This window comes from Candidozyma haemuli, assembly GCF_002926055.2.
Source record: "Candidozyma haemuli strain B11899 chromosome Unknown D_2014730914, whole genome shotgun sequence".
NCBI lineage: Eukaryota > Fungi > Ascomycota > Pichiomycetes > Serinales > Metschnikowiaceae > Candidozyma > Candidozyma haemuli.
Window position 1 is genome coordinate 164,427 of NW_020289911.1, and position 13,387 is coordinate 177,813.

A 13,387-nucleotide genomic window follows, 5' to 3' on the forward strand; every position below is an offset into this window, starting at 1 on the left:
AACCTGCGCTCGCTGCATGCATATCGTGCTTTCGGGCAGCTACGGTTGCAAAAAGAGTCCTGCTCAATTACTTATGAATGATCTATAGAATGTATTAGCTGTAAACTGTCATCCTTTGGACAGCGTTTCTTTAGATGGTGTATGTTCTGCTTGGGAACCGTTAGGCTTGTCGACACGGCGACTTCGAAATACGGCTCCTCCTGATTCAGCCGATTGCTGGGCCTGGTTGGCCTCTTGCACTTCCCTTGCTTTTCTGTCTAAATCCTGTTGAAGGAAATACTTGGTGATGTCAATCGCTGCGATGGAGTCTTCACCACTATCGTGCTGGCCTGCTTGAATGTTGCGGCCCAAGTATTTGAAGGCGAGGTTTTTGAGCGCATAACGGAACGTGGGTGACGTTTTATTGCGAGGATAGAGCACGGCGGTGTCAACAATCTTGTCGTGAATAAGACGCATGGCGTTCATATCATTCTCAAGACCATGACCAACAAGGATGGTGTTGGAATCGATCACCTCGCCCAATAATGCGATAGCATCCTCGAAAGTAACGGCCTCTGGCTTTATCTCAGCAACACCCGACCAGCGGGTATTCAAATCAATTACTGTGCCCTTTGGTTTGACTAGAATATCGAATGCTTCTTCGCCGGTGAAGAAATCGATAGCTGTAATGCGTAGAAGCTCGAATCCACGATCCGTGTAGCCCATTTCACAATCTATGCCGACGGCTTCTAAACTTCCTTTTTTCGAACCCCAGACCAGTTCAGTTTGAACGAATGGGATGGCTTTATGCATTTCTTCGGGGCCCAGCCAGTAGAATACATGGCGATCCCATTGAGCACAGGGCTCGGTGTCAGTAGCACCAAGGGCTCCTCCACAGCACAGGTAAATCCTCACATTGTGGTCGTTCTTGATGGGCTTTCCTGAATGGTACCGGCACTCGACTTTCTTAAGGGCGTCTTCAAGTTTAAACTCAACTTTACAGCGCTGGCAAACCCTTTCAGGATTGAATTCGGGTATGTCGTTAGGAAAGTCCATGATGAACCCGAATTTGATGAGCTTTTCACGGTCTATGACATTTCGCCTCAACTCGGCCAATATATCCTGTTTGCTGTATGTGGGTTTAGCTGCACTTTTAACCCTTTCTGGATGATTAAGTTCGTAAATCCGTCTTTTGATCGCGTGGGAGTAGGAAGCTTTACTGGAACATTTGCATGCTATCTTGTACTCCTCTTCGGTTCCTTCGAGTATTGGAGTCTTGTTACCTGGCTGTGTCTTCTTGATTGCTGCCACGAGATACTCAATAAACTTCTTTCTTTGGGGTAACATCTCTGGAGCAGGGTTCACTTCTTTGGGCATGATGAACCTTGGATCTGTCTTGTTTTCCTTCCCCTTCCCCAAGTAAGTGTCGACTTTATCTTTATATTCGGTATAACTTTTGCTGGCGGCGGCAAACGTGTGTTCCTTATCTACCGCTGAACGATTGGGAGTACTGCTAAGCTTCCTCTTCTTCATATAGTAGGCTATTCTCTTAGCAGCATCCATACGTTTGTCTCTCGGTAGAGCGACGCCAGTAGTCAACCCCTTGGTTATAATGAAGTCGACATCCTTTCCTTCGCTTGTTTCGTCATCTGGAAGGCTATCATCAGTCTTAAGCCTTTTAGCCTCGGGCTCTTCAGTAGGCAGTTCTTTTCTCTTGGTGTCATGATTAAAAATGCAATTAACAACGGGACAAGCGCCATATTTAGCTAAATCAGGACATTCGACTAACGCAAAATCATTGTTTTTAGCTTTGAACATGAAAAGTGTACTATTAGCGAGATTCTATGTACCCAAGTCACCTTCACAAATGGAACCTACTCGATATGCACTGTTCCAAGGTTACCCGGTGAGGATCGACATTCCTGCATGGATTCGCGATGCCAGGGTATAAAGGGAGAGCTCATCCCACACCTTTGGGAGTTTTTTTTTTTTTTTCTCTGTCGACGTACTTCATAGGATCATTTCTATAGGTCACGTCCCACAATGACTCTTCTAAAGAGCCACTGAATCCAACTTGGTTGATGAGGTAGATACCCTCGCGCCCTCAAAGTGAGAACACATTTAGCTTGTCCACGATCCTTTGCGGTCTGGTCATCTACATTTTGTTTGCCTTTCATTCGCCACTAGCGACCTAGTCAACAGTGCTGAAAGGAGCGATGATCTTGACCCTTTGCCACACGCTTCTTCGGGAGACGTGGCTTTGGGTGGGTGCGAGTGGCAGTCTGACAAGTTACTTGGTCTAGGACTTTATGTCTGAGACCAGTGACTATAGTCTACTTATGTTGTGATGTCGGCGCATTGTAGAATATCAAATCGATTAACTTTTGATATTTATTCTTCTATGAAAGGTTTTGAGTGGCCCTCTATAGGGCCCTGAGCGATTAGACGTGTTCGTCTCCTGCGTTAGGATATTCATACAACTTGTAGTAGTCCACAATTTGCCCGTTGAGATTGTTTTCTCCTTCGATGGGCAAGTAGAAGGCGTTTCTCCAGGTTGGTTCACCGATGAACCAGAAGTCCAACCAGTTCTGCTTCCAGCCAAAGTCGGTAGGAATGTGTAAGTTCTCGAGAGGACTTGGAGTCTCCAGATGAGATTTTCTCAATAGCGAAGCAATTGCGAGTTTCACTGTTATGTTGAATTGGTCCAATCCAAGAAGCTTTGCACATGTGCCAAACCCATGATTATGGCCTCTACCCATTGGTTGTGCTGATGTAGTAGCAGGTCTAGGGCCATCGAAATCGGTAGGAACTGTGGAATGATTATACATCGGGTTGCTGACACGGTTGTTGAGAGAGCTGAACTCCCATGTAGTCAATCCCTTGAGGACCTGGAAAGTTTGTACTATGCATAAGAAGCCAAGCCAAACAAAGTTAAACAAACACCAGATATTAAGGTTGAAGACAAAGGGGTGGTTATAGAACCCTTTGCATAAATCCTCGCTTAAAAGGTGGCAACGCTCTTCAACATCTGAATCATATCCCAGCCCATGGCTGACATCGTCAAAGTACTTCAACGACAGAAGGAAAAACAGAATAATGGCGACGGCAAGCGAGTAAGTGAACGTAAGAAAGAGCTTATGGTTTCTCACACCAATGTCATTGTAGACCCATGGACAGAAATGGTCAAATCTGGCAATCAAACGATTACTGAATCTCGAAAACTTTGATCTTAAAGGTCTTCTAGCGAAGGTGTTCACGCAAAAGTGTTCAGTGTCAAACCTGGCAAGCGCAATAAGGTCTTTCACGTCACGAAGTACCTGATCGGTATCAGTTGGGACTGGAACGTATCCTGGGTTGATAAACATGGCCTTAAAGAAAGTGTAGGAGAAGATAGTGGCTGATGCTGCCACCACCAAACTTGCAATAAAACGCTTGAAGAAGACAGCCGGTAGTATGACGAAGAACCAGACAAGAATACACCAAAAGGCTGTTCCCGAGAAAAGACCAGCCAAAAAGGGACTCTTCAACACGCTAGTGTCTTTTGGCAGATAGATGGGAAGCAAAAACAATTTTGTGGCCAAAGTACCAGCGCCGAAAAGAATACCTGAAAAGAATATTTCAGGGATGGCAAGGCCGTTGCTGAAGTTGCAAATCTTGAACACGATTGGTAGCAAAACGTAGGGAGTAAGAAAAGTCACCACCTTGGCTGCCTTCGCAGGTAAGATATGGTTACGTGGCTGCCAGTTGTTTTTCGGATCTCTGTTGGCCTCACGCAACACTTGCAACCACGTCTTCAGGCAGTTCATATCTTCACTAACCCCAAACGAGTCTTTGCCCTTATCATTTTTATGAAATATGTCGGATCCAGCTTCCAAGAGCGCAGCAAGAACGGATTTGTATCCTCTGATGAACGCCCAATGCAAAGGTGTCATCTGGGTCTGATCTGTCTTATTCACATCAGCACCATACTTTAGCAAGGCATTAACCGTGAGGATATCACCCTGGTAGGAAGCCCAATGCAATGGGGTACACTGAATAGAATCTGGTTCATCAATGTATATCCTGTTAATAGGATCGCCCCCGACCACGCAGCTCAAAAGAATATAGATACATAAAGTAATATTGGAGCTATGCACCGCCAAGTGTAATGCATTATAGTTCTGTGAATCCTTCAACGTAGGATCAGCATCTGTCTTGGTAAGGAAGTAGTCAACCACATACACCAAGCCTGTCCTACAAGCCCAGTGGAAAGGCGTAGCACGCAAGTTCCCGCCAATTGCGTTGGGATCACCCTTGGAGTATTCATTCTCCATAAGGTATTTCACCACACTCAAGCGGTTGTTGATGGCTGCCCAATGCAAACCAGTCACGCCTTCACTGAAAGTATCTGAAGCGCTAACCTTCTTAGAAGAAATAAGATCCTTCACTGTGTCGAGATCACCGACTTGACAAGCAGACATAAACTGAGCCAAAGTAGGATTAAGGTCCTCTTCACGAGGCTCAGCTGGCTGCTCAGGTACTGGCTCTGGCTCCTGGGGTTTGGATGACTCTGGATCATGGGGAACCTCATTCAGGGCTTCTCGTGTTTCCTCGCCTTGGGAATTGAGTGCAGCCAATTCGGTGTCATCTTTGTTTGTTTCTTGATCTTCTACCAACGGAATCGTGGCCAAATCGTCGTCGCCAGGGGCAGATGGTTGGGACATTACAGATGATCTGAAGTATGGGTTACTTACAAATCTGGTTTTCCATCCATTTCGCGACTATCCACAGCCTCGAGGTCTGACCAGATCAGTAGAGGAAGCGCCAAGGGGAACATGCGCTTTATAGAAGAGAAGGAGAGGAGTGTGGTAAAGGGTTGTAAAGAAGGTAGGAAGACTATTTGTTTTTGGTGTAATTTTCATTTATTGGTGTTTTTTAGTGTACACTTGTATTTTTGCAAGTTAGTTGGAACTTCACACAAACAATAGAAAATGGCTGCGAAAAGTCGGCTTTGGAAGATTCTCATACTGATTTAGTGTCACACTACATTAACTTAGATGGTAAATAAGGCAAAAACCCATTTGTATCAATATATAAATGTCTGTTATCGATAGGTAGACTGAACCGAAAAAAAAAATATGTTTGGTGAATGGTAGTTGCTTTATGGTCTCTACTCGACAGGTGCCAGTAAGTCGTCTTATAGATACAACATTGGTTGCAACTTTCAAACCTTCAGACCTTCCATGACAATGAACAATAGAACAAACCGTACCCGAACATCCATGGGCTTCTTGTTACCATGAAAACCTCTTTCACCAATATTCAAGCGCGTCGCTTATATCAATGTCCTTTTGTACTATTTCTATTCACATTCTTTTGTGGATGAGCGATAAATACACCAAGGGTCATCACTGATCTGAGGTGCGGCGCTTGTTGGCCACAAGACTTCTGACGCTCTTAGCGTCGTCTTCAGTGAAACTGTCCATGGTAGCCGTAGCAGTGGCTTCAGAGCCCTGAATTGTAGGCTCTGCAGTGTTTTGGGAATTAGGAGATGACGTGCCAGAAGAGCCAAGGCTATTCTGAACAAGATGCTTCAAAGATTCACTGGCCTTAACGGCGCCTGGCTTGATAGTGTCATCGACAAATGGCTGCACTTTATCGTTGATAAAGCCTGGGCGAACCTCAGATTCGGAAATCAAGCCCAAGTTCTTCTCACCGACCCTCTCCAAATGCTTTTCAAGCAACAAGAAGTTTCTCAGGTTGGCCTTGTAACCAATCTCGATCAATTGCCCGATAATTGGAATAAACGATAAACAAAAGTCAATAGCGATATTAAAGAAGAACAAAAGCGTAATGTCCAATGGCAAACCGTCGTCTAAAGACCTTGCGTGCCAGTAAATCAGCAATGACCAGTAGTTGGCAACGATGGCACCAAAGATAGGAACCACACCAATGACGTTAGCCCACCCCAACTTGAAACCAAGTAAACTGAACCACATATCGTAACGATAAGCCTTCGTTCTCACAGTCTGCAAAACGTTCAAGTCATTCTGCAGAAGACCCTTGGGCACCTCTCTCTTCACCTTCTTGTACTTTGTCTTACCCGTCTTCTCGTTCGTACTGATAGGAACATTCTCATAGTAAGGATCCTCCACTCCAAGTCTGTTAAGCTGGTTTTCCTTCAAAAACCGATTAGCAACCCAATTCAAGATATATGTGTACATCTGTAAGAAACAAGAAAATCGAGTATGTCTCAGATGTTTATACTTATTTTTTTCACCTAACGTCACTAGCTTGCTAGGATTGCCATATTCCCATTTCTGCAGAGAAGCCCTTCACTTGACTATGAGGCTCACCATAGTTAAGGTTGCTTAAGTGATGCGCCTCATGCTTTATCATGTGCACTGAAGGCTCGTCTTTTTTTGGTGAAAGCACCTGCAGCACGAGCATCCTGAGGCCATCCCGATGGCCGAGGAACATGGGGTACTAAATGACCCGTTTGGAATTTTTTTGCAACCACACCCTTTTTTCCCATATTTCAACGTTTGTGGTCCCCCTTTTACATTAAACTAGTATGGTCGTTCGTGCTGTTATAGGGCTGGTGATGAACCGTGTGCCGTTTTCGGACCACTTGCCCCAGTTTGTTCAGAGTGTTATTTATGAAGATACCTCTTCGTACGAGTCGGCCAAGCTGGATTCTCCCTTGACCACGTCTTCAGACTCGGATGCTCCTATGAGTCCCCAGCAGAAGATTCATAGCAGGATACTTCAGAAGAGAGGATCTCCGGTTTCGGTACCTGGGGTGCCAAATGATGGGTTCCTGTTGGATAACTCTGGGAGTGTCCCAGTGGCAGACCACAGCGATGCCTTGACTGAGGCTGAAACTGTTCATGATGCTGACACTACAAGACAAAGCATGGTTCAGAAGTACTTGGATGAACAGAATGCCAAGTTCGATAGCTTGATAAATAAGAACCTCAATGTGGTGTTGCAGCAACAGAGCATGTATGAGGATGAGTCCTCATGGCAGCAGCTCATGGTGGAGATGGCCATGTCTCGCGATAAAGACGAAATCAGCTTGAAGATGACCTCCTTAATGGGGAGGGCTTCGAACTGGATCCAGTCTCATATACCGAGAAGCATATCTAGCAGGTCATCTAGCAGAGGGAACAGCAGAGCTGTTTCGAGAGCTGCGGTCACAGAAGCAGACACTAATGAGCAAACAGATGCTGTTGTCAGAGCCGATGATGCCACCATTGAGAACTTCTTGGACTCGCTTGATTATCAGACAAAGGTGAACCTTTTGAAACAATTGAGGGTTGACCTATGCATTTCTGATCATGACGACTTATCTAAGTTCTCTAAAGAGCTTTCAAAGACACATCCAGGCGCTCCAACGCTTTTAATTGATAAATTTGAAACACTCATGATTATTTCTGTTCGTTTATCATTTATTTGCCTCAAGTTCATGATACCAATGGCGACATTGATGTATCTCAAGTTCAAGAACAATGATGTATTATTTTTCAACAACAAGAACTTTAACAGACTCCTTTCATTTACTATCAAATTCATGGAATCATTGGAGAAGAGATTGAAGACAGAGACACTTAATGCATACCAATATGGCCAGGAGTCGCAAAAGGCAGAGACTGCTACGCAAACTATCGAAGGGCAACTTGAAAGGCCCTTGGACACTATTGAAACTACTGCACCAGTCAGTGAGCTACCGCAACCTGTGGAAACACCCAGAACGACATGGACTGATACATTTACACGAATGGCAGTCAACTATTGGATAAAGTCCAGAAACTCCAAAGCGGACTATGCAAAAGATCCAAGATATGCACAGTACTTTTCAGCAAAGAAGGAAGCATTAGGCGGTGAGTGGGATGGTGACGAATTCAATCCCGCAGATCAGGAACTTTCTTTTATCGACATTGCCCAGCAATTCGCAGATCAGCTAAAATGAACATTGCCAAAGACTACTCACAAAGTTTCAAGCAATGAAGAAGGACTAGGCGGGCTCATGTGATGCATTTCCCTAGATCTCATAATTAACTTTTTTTGGGTGCAAAAAAAGAATGTGAACTAGATCTCAAGCCACATATTAACTTGCAGCCTGCATACAAAGGAGAGCAATCTAAGAAAGATAGGGTATACTCTAGATTTCAAAAGAAAGCAGTAGGGACAAAAGCGATACATGAAATAACGGTCGCAGATACAGCCATTCTAGCATCCAGACCGCCCAACCCCTATTACCTCAAGCTTTCATTTTAAAGCTCCAGCGTCGAATGGCTAATATTGAATAGCAAGACTATGCTGGCTGGTTGAGGTAATGGCGTGAGGGCTTATTTAATATATCTCTTTTAGGGTGTGTGTGAGTGCTGGTGAAACTAAACTGAAACGAGCTTGGGCTCCCCAAAAAGATAGGGGAAAAGGCCCAATGCATGGAAGTACCATGGACGCTATGGAAGGTCTGGAAATGTCGTATTTCGCATGCTATGAGATGTAATATTGCATCTGACACCCTGTTAATTTACCATACAAAAAGTACCTTGTGAGTACAGAGGTTTAGGCGGTGCGAACGCTTAATGCCAGCGCACGGGTGGTGCAACCGCTACAGTTGCTGCGACATTTTTCCATTTATTTCCATACAAGGTTGGGGACAAGAGGGTAAGAGGCGCGAATGGCGTGCACATTGTGCGAAGACAATAGGGGTTACCCGCTCTACTTTGAGAGATCTGACCAATCACAAGCCAGGACCCTGGAACGAGCCGCCTGCATGTCGCGCCAGTTCGCGGCCAGTTCCCATCATTAAAATAGTGACTAGGATTCCCATCGATTCTTTTCTTAAGCTTTCTTTTCGCGCCATTCATATTCAACCAGCATATTTTTTTTTTTTTTTTCTCCAACACTTTTGTTTCTCGCGCACTTAGTGTCATCACCCTTCACCTACAAATTTTTTCCCACTCAACCTTTGGGATAAATACTTTAGGCGTCGACTTCTAGTGCTTGTGGTTGTTTCTTAGCAGATCTTCCGCTAATTTTTTTTTATATCGAAGCTACGAATCCTATCAGTGATTTCCAGATCCTGATACTCATTTGGCTGAAAGTTTTTTTTATACCTTTTCGTCAAGGCCCTCCCTTTGAACCCGTGTTGGCTGACCAGTTTTTGCCACCCTGTTCAAAAAGCTACCCTTGACCTGTGTGCAAGCTTCGTCTGACTCCTTGATTGGCTGGTTCAGACTGTTTTACTGAGTTCGCGCTTTTTACGGTACAACTCATCCAAACGTTCGCACACCCCAAAGACTTGTGCTAAGCTCTCTCGCGCAGCGCGAATTTTAAGTCTTTACATTTTTTTTTAATTATGGCCTTGTGTTCTCAGGCCTTTACCTCAGCTAAGCGCTCCTGCGACTTTGGCGCTTCCCTGCAATGCACACCAAACAAGAAGGTTTGTCTATCAAAGCTTGACTTGAACACTTCGGTGGCCAAACCTCTCAACAAGGTTTGTTTTAGTAAGCTTAATAACCCTCTGGCGTGCTACTCTTCATCGGAATCTGATGAAGACTCGGATGACCAACAGTCGTGCTATAGCGCCGACCAAGCCCGCGCCAAAAGAAGAGCGTCTTCTAGAATGTCGTTTTCTGTCAACAATGAGCTTTCCAAAGCCGTTTCACAGTATAGCGATGACGACGAACTAGAATTGGATGCTTCTGAGCGCGGCTCCCCTCAAGCCACTGGCGATGCTAACTTTGACTGTAAGTTGATGAGCTCGCCTCGTGCCTCTACTAGCTTTGGCAGCACAACCAATCTTCAGCTGTGCCACGGCCAGCGGAACTCAATCACATCTAGCTTTTTGCCCATCTCTGATAACAATTCTTCAGGCTCCAGCACAAGAAAACACATGCCTCTGAGCGACAAGTGTTCAAGGTCCAAGTGTTTTGATTACCTTGTTGGTGCTATTGATGAGGCCTGGGCAAGATATTGTGATGCTGCCTCTTATGTTGAGGACGAAACTTATGGGTACAACACACCCAATTCTGTTGCCACGGACGAGGAGGACGACTACTTTGGCAACACCACGGATTTGACCGATTACGAGAGTGATTTCGAACATGAACATAAATTGACTGCTAAGCCAGTTTCGAAAAGACCCTCTATGATGGCCAAGCCTGTGGGCATTATGTCCAACGACAGCACCAGTCGTGCCTCGTCCACCTCGAAGGACCCTTCATCGTGCCAATTGCAAGCGTTGAAGGACCGTTTGATCAAGGCCAAGTACTTCTTGCAGGACCTTTTGGAATCTGATGATTACCAAGATGCCTCTGCTTTCTGGAAGCGCTGGGACATGATCAAGTATGCTGCCATTGAGTTGGTTGAAGATGACGACGATGACGAGATCATTGAGTCTACCATTGATGATTTGGAAGACGGTCGTCTTTTCACCAACTAGTTTTATTACCACCAATAGTTATTGGTGACGCGGAGATGAAGATATGTGATTTGCTTTTTCATTGTTTTATTAGTTGAAATTTGGGTAAGTTAGGGGGTTGAGTTATTATTGATTTGCTGGGTATCCAGCCCCAGGGTATATATACTTGTATCATAGAAACCGAGAAAAGATATTAAAGATTTCTTATCACTTGACTAGTAGCTGGAGCTCGAGGAGTGCACATCTGCACACCACACAGCCATATCACCACCTCCAAGCAACATGTTACTTCTTCAGGTGATCATATCATTCTTGATCGCCCAGGTCTGGGCCGTGAAAGTCGAAATTGGTAAGTCAACAAATCCAATTCTCTACATCCTCTACTAACATCCAGACGTGACTGAAGTCCCTTCTGTCTGTTCCCAGAAAACCACTGTCGGTGACCACGTCCAGGTCCACTACAAAGGTGCCTTGGAAGACGGCACTGTTTTCGACTCTTCCTACGGAAGACAGCCCATTGGCTTCGAGATCGGCGCTGGCAGGGTCATTCCTGGCTGGGAACAGGGTCTTTTGAAGATGTGCGTTGGTGAAAAACGTACCTTGACCATTCCTCCAGAACTAGGCTACGGTCTGTCTGGCATTGGCCCCATCCCACCCAACAGCGTGCTAAGTATGTATACTATTCCACAGCTTTTCCAACCATTACTAACCCCAGTCTTTGACGTTGAATTGGTCGATGTCTATAGCCCTCACCAGGAGCTCTAAGTGGTGTCATAGGCAGCCGCGAACATCTGACCTGAGCCCCCATGATGGCTGCGATCATATACTACATAGTAACCATGAGGCCCCCTTTGCTCCTAGCAAGTCATTACTCCCTTGTAGCTATGCGCAGATTCACCAAGGCGATTGAGGATTTCTTGTCTCTGAACAAGGACTTTGCTGTGGTCTATCTGTCTTCCAGAACCCCACTAGTGCTGCGAGAAACATCCAGAATATGTGTGCTTGACTCTTCCTTCAACCCACCCCATTTAGCCCACTATGCCTTGGCCCGGGAGGCCTTGAACTACCGTTTTGACGAAAGATGCCTTGAGGAAAACCAATTGCTGCTTCTTCTTCTTTTGCTGGTGAAGAATGCCGATAAGGTGGACCCGGAGCCGGCCTCGTTTGAACATAGGCTCTCCATGATGTACCTCTTGGCTAACTACTTGCATGAGAACCTTCGGGTCGACGTGAGCATTGGCATTACCAACCATGCTAAGTTTGTGGATAAGTCGGTTTCGATTTTTAATTACGTAAGAGACCATCTGCCTCCAGATCAGCATGTCAAGCTTACCTTTTCGGTAGGCTTCGACACCTTGATTCGTATTTTCGACCCCAAGTACTACTTGCCGGACAAGTTACTGGACTCTCTTAATGAATTCATGAAAACAACTGACATTTTCTGTTTGACAAGACAGGATAACGTCAACACGTACCAGAACCAGGTTGACTATGTGCGCCGGATTCGCCATGGCAAGATAGCCCATATCCCACAGGCCTGGTCGGATTCTGTTCACATTTTTAGTTTTGAAAACCAGGCAGATATTGATGCTTTGGGTGCTGTAAGCTCCTCGGCGGTTCGCCAGGCTGTACATGAAGACCCTAATCAGCCATTACCGCTTATCCCCAGATCAAAGACTACATTTTTGAAAACAACTTGTATCAGTGATTACATAGTAACGAACAAACTAACGAATAAAAGAACCATCAAGGAGAAGTAGCTCACCACAGACAGTGCCTTTGACTCGCTTGCAATCATCTCCAGCGGACCTCCAGTCGAGTTAGGGTCAGTTGGCGTATTGGCAATGTAATTCTGGTTCTGTGAGTTAGTACATTCGTTCTTGCCTCCACGAATGACAGCGCTGATGCTGCTCTTGGACCAAGCAAGACAGTCGAACGATTCATCAGTAGATTTGATCTTGGCGCTTCCCCTAACAAGTCTAAGATTAGGCATCTTGACACTCTTGATCGGTCCAACCAATTCCAAAGCGCCGCCGATAACAGAAAGCTCTGGGAAGAAATCAATGGTGTGAAGGAGCGAGTTGTTGGCGAGCACCAAGCCGCCATCGACATCTTCAAGCTTGTCAAACAGAACATTTGTCAACTTCTTATTGTTGTTCAACGACAACGTGCCTGCCACCTTAGTCAACTTTGGAAGCTCCACAGAAGTCAAGTGGTTCTTATCAAGACTCATTGAGCCTTTACACTCTTTAAGCTCCTTAAGGTCGAGTTGGTCGACATTGTGAATGCTCAAATTCTTGGTCGACTGGAGCCGAGGCAAGTCCACATTGATATGGTCGCCATTAGCGGCAATATGAAGCATGTCAGAGACAGACTCAATATCGGCACTAATCGATTCCAAATAACGGTTGTTGTTGATATTGAACAGCGACATCTTAGACGACGTAATGCCCATGATATAGCTGAGAGACGTATCTGAAATGAGAAGACTAGACAACTGGTCAATCCTTTCAAAGACGATATCAACGGCACTCAAGATAGGAAGCACGTTCCAATGGATCTTCGACGCCGCCGACAAGCTAGGTACCTGAAGGAAGCCCAAGGACGTCAATTCGTGCAACTTGAACTCTCCTGAAATCAGCTCCAACCTGGGTAACTCAATTCTAACCAAGTCAGGCGAATCCCTAATCTCCAACAGACCCTCAATATACTTCAACTCATCAAGCTTTAAAATGGCGTCGTTATAGTTGGTAATGACAATATCTCCCAGGATATCCTCGCAACCAAGGATCTGGTTCAAGTCGGCCACACTATGAACAGTGTACTTCTCCAGAGCACATTTCCGTAAGCTCTCCAGCTTTTCAACAACAGGCAAAGAAGGCTCGGGCGATGGAGAAGAAACCAATTCAGGAAGGTCAACAACGCTGTCTACTTGGACTAAATGTTAGTTACGTCCCATCAATATCAGAGGTTCGCAAAAAGGTAAAGTCATAC

General features: G+C 45.3%; 7 protein-coding genes across 7 annotated transcripts; 3 read left to right on the top strand and 4 right to left on the bottom strand. All coding sequences in view use genetic code 12, as the record gives it.

The window, feature by feature from the left end:
• Positions 1-108: 108 nt before the first annotated feature.
• REX3 (RNA exonuclease) lies at positions 109-1,797 on the bottom strand (the record flags this gene model as incomplete). Its single annotated transcript, XM_025486196.1, has 1 exon — positions 109-1,797. One exon carries the CDS (start codon positions 1,795-1,797, stop codon positions 109-111), a length of 1,689 nt encoding a protein of 562 aa, XP_025343746.1.
• Positions 1,798-2,420: 623 nt separating this feature from the next.
• On the bottom strand, positions 2,421-4,682 carry AKR1 (palmitoyltransferase; the record flags this gene model as incomplete). The annotated part of the gene is made up of 1 exon (XM_025486197.1): positions 2,421-4,682. The coding sequence occupies one exon, from the start codon at positions 4,680-4,682 to the stop codon at positions 2,421-2,423; it is 2,262 nt and encodes a 753-aa protein (XP_025343747.1).
• A 684-nt stretch (positions 4,683-5,366) lies between these two features.
• On the bottom strand, positions 5,367-6,182 carry CXQ85_002530 (DUF4112 domain-containing protein; the record flags this gene model as incomplete). The annotated part of the gene is made up of 1 exon (XM_025486198.1): positions 5,367-6,182. The coding sequence occupies one exon, from the start codon at positions 6,180-6,182 to the stop codon at positions 5,367-5,369; it is 816 nt and encodes a 271-aa protein (XP_025343748.1).
• A 350-nt stretch (positions 6,183-6,532) lies between these two features.
• Positions 6,533-7,930, top strand: CXQ85_002531 (uncharacterized protein; the record flags this gene model as incomplete). The annotated part of the gene is made up of 1 exon (XM_025486199.1): positions 6,533-7,930. The coding sequence occupies one exon, from the start codon at positions 6,533-6,535 to the stop codon at positions 7,928-7,930; it is 1,398 nt and encodes a 465-aa protein (XP_025343749.1).
• A 1,398-nt stretch (positions 7,931-9,328) lies between these two features.
• On the top strand, positions 9,329-10,414 carry CXQ85_002532 (uncharacterized protein; the record flags this gene model as incomplete). The annotated part of the gene is made up of 1 exon (XM_025486200.1): positions 9,329-10,414. The coding sequence occupies one exon, from the start codon at positions 9,329-9,331 to the stop codon at positions 10,412-10,414; it is 1,086 nt and encodes a 361-aa protein (XP_025343750.1).
• A 261-nt stretch (positions 10,415-10,675) lies between these two features.
• On the top strand, positions 10,676-12,101 carry CXQ85_002533 (nicotinamide-nucleotide adenylyltransferase; the record flags this gene model as incomplete). Its single annotated transcript, XM_025486201.1, has 4 exons — positions 10,676-10,742; positions 10,788-11,021; positions 11,276-12,021; positions 12,063-12,101. The coding sequence occupies 4 exons, from the start codon at positions 10,676-10,678 to the stop codon at positions 12,099-12,101; spliced, it is 1,086 nt and encodes a 361-aa protein (XP_025343751.1).
• A 38-nt stretch (positions 12,102-12,139) lies between these two features.
• On the bottom strand, positions 12,140-13,352 carry CXQ85_002534 (uncharacterized protein; the record flags this gene model as incomplete). Its single annotated transcript, XM_025486202.1, has 3 exons — positions 12,140-12,153; positions 12,203-13,324; positions 13,346-13,352. The coding sequence occupies 3 exons, from the start codon at positions 13,350-13,352 to the stop codon at positions 12,140-12,142; spliced, it is 1,143 nt and encodes a 380-aa protein (XP_025343752.1).
• Positions 13,353-13,387: the final 35 nt, after the last annotated feature.